Source organism: Chlamydotis macqueenii, chromosome 4 (genome assembly GCF_036417535.1).
Source record: "Chlamydotis macqueenii isolate bChlMac1 chromosome 4, bChlMac1.mat, whole genome shotgun sequence".
NCBI lineage: Eukaryota > Metazoa > Chordata > Aves > Otidiformes > Otididae > Chlamydotis > Chlamydotis macqueenii.
This window is the reverse complement of record NC_141559.1, coordinates 18,760,419-18,769,527: the sequence shown is the minus strand read 5'-3', so window position 1 is coordinate 18,769,527 and position 9,109 is coordinate 18,760,419. Positions and strand designations below refer to the sequence as shown.

Here is a 9,109-nt window from a genome sequence, read left to right as displayed (position 1 = left end):
GTCAGGTTATGAAGAGGAATCTAGAAGCTTCTGAATATCTTATTTTTTCATGTGTTCTGGAGAGTCTTTGGAACAGAAACAGCTTGGTCTTGGGTTTCTGATGGCTATTTTGCTGTGGTATGCAGCTCAGGTGTTGGCTTTTGAGTAATTTTGAGGGCCCCCAATTGCCCTCAGCCCCATGGCTTAGGAGGCAGAGGGGCAAATGTGCACAGTTTCTTCCCCCAGCAGCTCTCCACTTCCTCAGCTTTAGCTAATGTCTTGATTAACTGATACCCAAATGTGTAAAACTGCTTGGTGCACTGTGGTGCAGCGCAGGTGGATTATGAGCTGCACCTCATGGTCAGGAGGCAGCGCCCTGTCTTCTCGTACAATGTGGCCGCAGAGGCAGGGTTATTTTGTTTCATCCTTCAGGTGCCATCAGGGATTTATTTATAGTATTTTTGCATATGCTGTATAATGCTAATTTTTCTCTTTCCTCTTTCTCACTTAAGAGTTACAATGTATACTTAGTAGTATTAGAATTGATGTTTCTAAGACTTCAGTAAAGCAAACAGTGAAAATGTGACCTTTTCCCATACAGCAAACTCAGTCTGTCTCCTTTTGCATTGTCTCAGTTTTGGAGGACAAGTTAGCAGCTTATATAAATGCTCACAGGCACTAATTTCTGTTTTCAATCTGAGATTCTTGATGAATGAAACAAACAAAAACCATTAAAGAAACAAGCTTTACAAAAATGTAAAGAAACAAGCTTTACATTTTTCATACTGAAAAAGCGGTTTCTAGTTGAAGGTATCCCTGCTCCTTGCGGGGGTTTGGACTAGATGACCTTTAAAGGTCCCTTCCAACCCAAACCATTCTATGATTCTATGATTTCTACCAGTCTTTTGCAAGGGTGCTTCCTGACTGACTCGAAAAGGAAACCTTGGCATCTTAGATTCCCTGAAGCATCAGGAAGATGTGTGGGGGGCTGCAGGGCAAGAATCAACACATATAACTGAAAATTAGTGAAGGAAGAAACTATTCTAAGCTTTTTGAGCAAAAAGCACTGTTAATAACGGAAGAGTTTATTTTAGAATAGGAAAAGGCATCCTAACTAAATTAGACAGCTAGGCTAATTGACAGAGGAAACTTGTGTTTATAAACATAGCTTCATTGCAGAAAATAAAAGCATTTGTAACTTGTTGAAATATGTCAGATTAATAGTATCCATGCTGTATAAGTATGGTTGAAAACCTGGCCCTGTCAAAAGCATTTGCAAAACTTGTAGATTGTTTAGTGAAATCTAGATTTTACTGCTGGATGCTCACATGCTTTATAGCTGTGCTAAGGATAAGTTGGCAACAGAGCTGGCTTCTCCACCACCCTGGTTAGTCAAATGTGTGTATGCATCTCTGTCTGCCCATGTTATTACAATGTGAGGTGCATGCATTGGCTGGGGAAACTCCTCTGAACATTTGAAGACAGAAATGTAGAATTAAATAAACAAAAGTTGAAAGAAAGTTGGAATGACTTCTTCCAGTACATGCTTCCTACTTCTCCCACCTTTGTTTATTTTAAAATTCAAGTGGGCACCTTGTTCTTTTAAGGCTGTTTATTTACCAGCAAAGGTTATGGTTTTCATGTTTCTTAGGAGGGAACAAATATTAAGGGTTTGTTTGCTTTCAGATCTGTACTCTAAGCTTAGCACATGTGTCTCTTACTTAGCCTTCCTAGGTGCAGGTTGAGGTGGGCATCTGACAGAATTCCCATCTTTAGCGGCCTGTGTCTTTCTGTGGCTTGCAGAATGGTTATCTAATGGTATCTTACCTGGGATTAAAACCATGACCTAAAGGTCAGCTGCTTCATCTAATCATCCAAGCATCTGTGCTGCTGTTTAATATCAGTTGCTCTAAGTGGGTTCACAGGGCTTCACATAATGCTACTGTAGCCTGCTCACCAACCATAAATCATTTTGCTCTCTGAGGAGTGTGGGATGCTGCAAATGAATGTCACAAGTTGAAATGTAAACATTTTCAGTCATTTCTTCTGGTTGGAGATCTTTTGCTTCTGCTGAGTTGATCTTGCACTTTAATTAATCTAGGCTTGCTTGCTCTGTCTTTGTGTTTCTTCAAGTCCTTGTAGACTACATGTTAGCTCCACAGGGCACCCATGCAGCAGGCATCATGAAAACTATTTTGATGCACATGCTTTGCTTTGTCTGCACTGCTGTGAACTGAAAACAAGTTTGGGGCAGACAGGGGATGGTGAGAAATAGATGTAGGACATAGAGTGAGCTTTGTGTGAGAGTACGCTCCGAGTTCATCTCTCTTGTGTGGACGTAAGCAAGGGGAATTTTTTTTTAATTTATTTTTTTTCAGTGTTCAGCCAAAATGGTGCTAGTTACATAGTGGCTGAAACTTAGCTGTCTCTGAGGGGCCTGCTAGGTGGATCTGCTGTTACAGTAACATAAGGGGCTCTCTCTCTTGCAGCAATTGCTGCAACATCCTTCCCCTTCTGTTTCCTCCTTGCTTCCTGAATGCTGCTGCTCTGAATTTTTATCCAGTGTTACCTTTTAATCTATAGCTGTATTTTTAAAGCTTATTGTTTCTGTTCTTTCCTTACCCTTTACACAAATGTTTCCACTCATCAGAGGGCTATTTGGTTGTCTGGAGGGAGTGCCCTAATGGCATATTTGTTCTTAAAATTGAAACAAGTATCCTGGAGCCTGTAGCACTAGCTTGTTTTGTCATGCTCTTTGCCAAACCTGTAGTTCTCTTTATGAGCCGACCTGAAATGCAGCGTCACTGCTGGGGGAAGAGGAAAATTAATGTCTTAGTTCTCCCATTCTTACCTACATATGATCCGTGTGTTTGGATTTTATGTTTAGGAGCACTGCAATGAGTGCAAGTGGGACATCCCAGGATCTGTGCATAGCATGTCCCTGGAGATTTCAACCCAGTTTCCCTGCTTTAGGCAGGGGCTCATCCAGCTGCAGTTTAGCTCCCTGTTTTGAATGATGAAGAGCTCAGCAGAGATTGGCACAGATGCTGGCTTAGGTAGATGCTAGTCTGTTGGAAAAAGCTGCCATGAGAGCCAGTGTCACATGGCAGCTCCTGCTGCCTTGCTGTTCCAGACAGATGATTACTAAATGGATTTTGTTGTTCCTAGACAGTTAAGGCCAATTTCTGGAAACGCTCATTAGGATATAGTAATGAGTATTTGTGGCTCTAACAGGTCTCTGAAACCAACAGAAGTGTTTACAGAAGTATTTACAAGTTTTTCCAGAACTCAGTTTATTCTTCAGCCTATCAGTATTGAGGATTGTGGAGAAAGCTGTCAACCTAGCAAACAGCAAAAATTAAAATTATTTGCTGCCTTGGGTAAGCAATCTATTCTTTAGGTTACATCTCACCTTCCTGTTGTGTAGTATTGCACACCATCATCCTGAATGTAACTGAAAGAATATTTAGACTGTTAGAAAGAATTGAGGGATTCACACAACTCTGAAAATGTCCATGGGAGAGTATTGGGAGTGAGTATTGTGTATCTTTTAATTTTGCAGTGCCAAATGATGTTGGAGAGTTAATTTAAAATGGAGATTTCAGATGTAATGCACATACAAACCTAAATGCAGAGTGCACACATAGACAAAGGAAATAAACATTTAGAGATTATTTTTTTTTGTTTGCTGTAACAAACATTCTACGCATCACTATACTGTAATGACTTGCTACTTTGGAAACTGAGGATTTTTCGTGTTTGCTTGTTTGGCTTTCCCTCTTTTCCCCTCTGCTGACTCTGAGGAAGGATGTTCCTGGATTGGTCTTTGTGACTGTTGAAGCAAAGATTGGGTGGCATCTACTGAGTACAATGTGCAGTTCTTTTGTAAAAGAGGTGTCGAATGAGAAATTTTATGAGATTTTTTTTCTCTTTCAGATGAGTTAACTGAAATGGAAATATAATGGAACCTGGAGACCACCAGAGCATCGACAATGGGTAGGAATTAATTTGATGTAATCCTGGCTTCCCAGGTGCTGTCATGAATTTTGAGATGGTTTTAAAAAAATAATCCCTCTCTCAATGCAAGAATTGTAATGACTAAGTGGGAGACATGAAGTTTCAAATCTGAGATGCTGTCTTCTACGAAAGAATTTATGCCATTTGTAACTTGAATCTGTTGTGAAATGAACAGTGTTTGACACTGGATCTCAATGGGCCCTCACATAGACATGGTGCTTAGAGACATGAATTAGTGGTGGACTTGGTAGTGTTAGGTTAATGGTGGAACTTCAGGATCTTAAGGGTCTTTTCCAACTTAAATGACTCTCAGTGATGAGAGTGGTCCCGTGTCCCACAGAAACTCTACTCACATAGAGTTGAGATGTTTGCTTACGGCATGTCATGCCTTGAGGTGTAGTGCTCTAGCACTATTACTTCATATCCTGTCCTGTTTGAAGCCTCAGTGTAGTGGGGGCAACAACGCCATCCCAGTGATCTGCATGAGGCAACTCAGCCCTTAAAACAAGCATTTTTGCACTGTTAATGCATTTGAATTGAGAAAGGCAATCCTGACCTGACTCAGGGGTTGGAGTCTTGCAGGTGCACATCTTTGGAAGTTTGCACAATGAGGGGTTTACACTTAGACACCTAACTTGCAAATTTGATTTCTTCCCTCCCCTACCCCCGGAGGTGGTTGTTTTTCTGCAGTTCCCATTTCTTTTTCATTTAGCTCTTTACAACTGCCAGTGTGCTTTATCCTTGTACCACAGGTCAGTGTTCCTTTTCCCTGTTATACGTGCCATCGTGAAGCATGAAAGGACAGTGGTCACTGCACAGTCACGTTAAGGAGGGAGGCGTGGGTGGTATCTCTATACTGCAAAGACATCCAAACTCTCTACTGCACCTCCTCTTCTGTCACTCTCCAAAGTACATCTAACTTCATAATTTTTTTTTTTGGCAGTACATCTGCAAGGAATGGACCTTAAAAAAAAAAAAAAAAAAAAAAAAACCAAAACAAAAAAAAAAAACCAAAAAACCTGTTTTCTGGATGGCTTCTGGTTGGAATACCATGTATAGCAGCCTGATCAAAAAGCAAACCAAAATCACAGGCACTTACTTGCTCAGTGTCCTACATACCTCTCTGCCTCATCTAGGGATTGGATATCACCACAAAATGAATCTGACAGCTGTAGTGAATCTGAAGGGTACATTGTGTTCTGTACATAGATGTTATCTTGATTCAATTGGAATATAAATCAGGATATTTAACAGTCTTCACAGCATGGTTTCTGACAGCTCCAGTGCCAAAGCCAACAAGGACTATAAAAGTCTTTCTGTTGTTTTTAACTGTTTGTGAAAATTCATACTGGTTACAGAACATTTTACAGCATTCAGGGTGATAAGTGAGTAATGCCAAGGAAGATGATGGAAATTGCTCCTGATGGCTGCCAAAAGCTAGTAGGGTGCAGTCGCTAGTGCAGTCTGGTTCCTGGGAGAAGGTGGTTTCTTTTTTAATTGTTTCCTTCAATTTAATATTGAAGGACGAAGGGTTGTTTTCCTCTCCTTTCTCAGAAATATTTGATTCCTAACATCTGTAGAGCAATTTCTTTCATAACAGGCTGCATCCAACTTAGTCTTCTGTTGTTAAAGTCAAAGTAGTCGTCTTGGTTATATTCTTCCCTGCCCTTTTTTTTTTTTTTTTCCCAGTGTTGTACTCAGCTCAGTTTCTTTCCTTTGCCCTGCTGCTCCTCTAGCCTCACTGTAGCTATGCTGTGTGGGTTAGAACCAGTGAAATCCAAGTGCTTTTCATTATTTGCCCAGCAAGGATGTGCTGCTGGCAGTCAGCTTTGCTTCTGGAATGTGCTAAGTTTAAGATGGTGCTATAAAGCAAGCCTATGGAGAAGTGCTTTGCTGAATCATGGTCAACAGTGTTTTGCTGCCTCAGCCTTCTTCAAACTTGCCATTGCTTACAGCGCACAGCTTCATTTACCTTGTTAAACTGGTTTTTGTGTATGCTTACATGTCTGGGTTTCTGAATTTCGCTTGCTTTCCAGCTGTACTTTGGAGGTAGGAGTTTGGGGATATGATTAGAGATCTCCTTTCTTCCAAATATGCGGAACCCTTGAAATTCTATGTTTTATGGTTGCTGCCTGTCCTTTACAGTAGGAATGTATGTATTTATTGTGTGCCTAGTTCCTCAATTACTGGTGGAGAGAGACCCAAGAGTATCAAGACCTTGACAGGTTTGTGTAGGGTTTGGGATTGCCAGAACATAAGCAACTCTTTAAGGATTAACTTCTCTGCAGGCGTGTGGCCTCTGGTTTTCTGTAGAGATAGCAAGGACGTGCAAGGAAGAAGGGTGCTGACAGCCAGGGAGGCTTGTGGGGCTGAGAGGTTAGGAATTGTCCTGCTCATCTGGGGAAGCAGAGACTTTATGGAGTACCATCCTTGCCTTCTGACCTGGTGCAGAAGTCCCCTTTGCAAATGAAAAGGCTACCCATGGCTGCTTCAGGCCAGGAATCACAGTATCCATTTGACCCTTTTCACCTCCAAATGCGAAGGACTCATCAGTGGCAATAAATGGCAGTGGTAAGATGGATTTCTTGTCAACAGAGCTGGGAGAACACATTTTAATTAAAGGACAGCAGTGACTCTTGAAGACTGCAAGGGTGTGTGTCTGTTTAAAAAACCTGATGCGGTACAGTGCAATGAGATGTTTTGAAAAGCTTGGTAAGGGCATAAATTTGACCTATTTTCTCGGTATAAACAAATACATGTTTTACTTTACAGCAAGTATGTTTCAGGAAAGCTTACTGGCCGTGTATTTAATCTAATGATTTTAAAACAGCTTGGTATCTATTCCTTCTTCACTGGTACTCTGTGCTTAATTAATTGTTTCACAATATTGTAAGCTTCTGGGGTTTGTCCCACAAATTTAATGGATTATTATACACTTATTAGTATAAAGTCATATTGCATTTTTTCCTGAGTTAAGGGATGTTGTATTCCCCTTTGAACAGTCCCTGATTCAGATTTGTTGGAATCTTGCAACAAATGCTAGGTACCAATTGCTGCTGTTAACCAACAACAACAACAAAAAAAGTTATTTTATTTAACACTTCTTGAAAACAAAGATGTGCAAAGATTTCTTTAGTAACACCACACAGGAGCACCCAACCCCGTGAATAGCATTATAACAGCAAAGGCCCAGGAGCAACTAAATTTCATAGCAGGTGAAAAACTGCTAACTTAAAGAACAGCTTTCTCAAGCTCTGTGGAGATGTGGAAGACTTTCAGATGCTTCAGGAGTAACAGATGAACAAAGCTGGAGATTAAAAAAAAAAAAAAGTGATTACTTTGAAAAATCCATGAGTGTGTGAACTGAGTAGTACTGAACCAACACTCAGGTATGGCAGGCGTTGTTAGCAGTGAGCAAAGAGATATCAATCTTCCTTCTGTAGGAGTGACAGACCCTATTGCAGATGCTGTAGGTAGTTTTTGGCAATGTATCAGCATCTGCACCTTGTCTGAAAATGTTGTAACTTTATGCTTGAAACTTCTGAGTCTTTTTTTCCTTGTAAATCTCAGCTTCCTTTTGGTGTGTCCAGATATGTGTAGCTGTATGGCCAGACGAGATGGTGCTGTGTACATAAAATGCACATAGTGTACCCATATCTTGTGCTTTACCACTGATCTCTGAGGTCAGTAGTCTGGCATTTTCAGGAATTCAAAATTAAGAAACAATGGCATCCAGGTTGCCTGCACACCTTCGTTTGTTTTGGTTTTTATTTTTTAATTGGATTTACATTTCTATGCAGTGTTTAAATCACAAGCTTCATCTCTTGGCAACTCCATTCTCATTCAACACGTAGGTAGATAAGAATGGATCTTCTAAAATTAAAATGCTCATAAATAGCTTAAATACATTTGGAATTATGATCACCTGTAGGCAGCTTTTCTGTGAGGTTTTTAGGAAGTGTTACTTTGGTAATCCTCTTCACCTCAGGAGTGTGTTTCTGAGCTTATGATGCGCTGAAGAGCATGAAAAGCTTATTTTATTGATTCATTTTGTTTGCATTTTACTTATCAAGAGACAGTTTCCTTAACTTGCATTACATCTTTCAGAGACAAGGATCTGAAAAATGGGAAACTTGTATCCTTGATTGGTGAATAAAAAAAAAACAGGTGGGAAAAGCTGCAGCCTGCCAATCTTGAAAACAGATGTAGGAGAGGAGTCTACAGCTGACAGGATATATTCTGACAGAAAGCTTTCTTTGGGGAAACACTGATTTGGACTTGAAATGTTCCACAAGAACTTATCCATTTTCATTAAATCTTCCAACAAAAATGGTATAATTTTGTTTTTAGGGCAGCTGGTGAGCCAGAAAGTAAGGAATGTGAGGCTTCTCAGCCATTCCCTTGGTTGCGTGTCTGAAACTTTTTAAAAAAGCACCAGAATGGCATTTGCTTCACGTGAAACATTTGTGGTATAGGATTTCTGAGGCTTTATTCTGAGTGGGATGTTCAATGCTCTGCCTTGCCTCTCCTTCCTTAAAAATGGAAAGTGGCTGCCAGCACAGCTCAGGAATTATTTATCTCTGTTAGGAGAAAGCAGGCATTTACCTACCTTGGCTCTTTGGAAAACCCCAGTAAGTAACTAGGATTGTTGGGATGTTTTACAAAATCTGGAAGTAATACAGTGTTGTTGTTCAGTTCGTTGTCTTTCTTGTTAAAGTTTTGACAGAGAGAATGATCAGTTTTATTTTATTTTAAAATTCCTTTATAACTTCAGCAAACTTGAGATGCTGTTTTTCACACATGACACTTCCAGTGTTCTTTGCCTTTTCTTTTCCTGAAGGTATCTTGCTAGGAAAAGAGAACAAAAACAGCCCTGCAATTCAGCAGTAATATGTTTTGGGGTGTTTTTTTTTTTTTTTTATTACTGTGAGTGGTACTAGGGGAAGTTTACTCCAGGCATCCTCGTCTCCCAGTCCTTTCCTGCTTCGATTCCTGATGCTGTCTTTCCTCTCTTCCAGTAGTTGGCAGGATCTTGATATTCTCCACTAGTGCTGTGTGAGTTTTTGGTTGTTGTTGTTTTTGTTTTTGTTTTTTGTTAAGGTTTCAAACAATT

At 40.2% G+C, this 9,109-nt stretch overlaps 1 protein-coding gene across 3 annotated transcripts in view; it reads left to right on the top strand.

Moving 5' to 3' along the window:
• The first annotated feature begins 3,913 nt into the window (after positions 1-3,913).
• The window catches only part of AFF1 (ALF transcription elongation factor 1), a 109,801-nt gene continuing 104,605 nt past the window's right edge, over positions 3,914-9,109 (top strand). For all 3 annotated transcript variants that reach the window (XM_086746437.1, XM_086746435.1, XM_086746434.1), the window contains exon 1: positions 3,914-3,975. In XM_086746437.1, the coding sequence (XP_086602563.1) occupies positions 3,941-3,975 (35 nt within the window). In that variant the 5' untranslated portion in view covers positions 3,914-3,940. The remainder of the gene's footprint in view (positions 3,976-9,109) is intronic.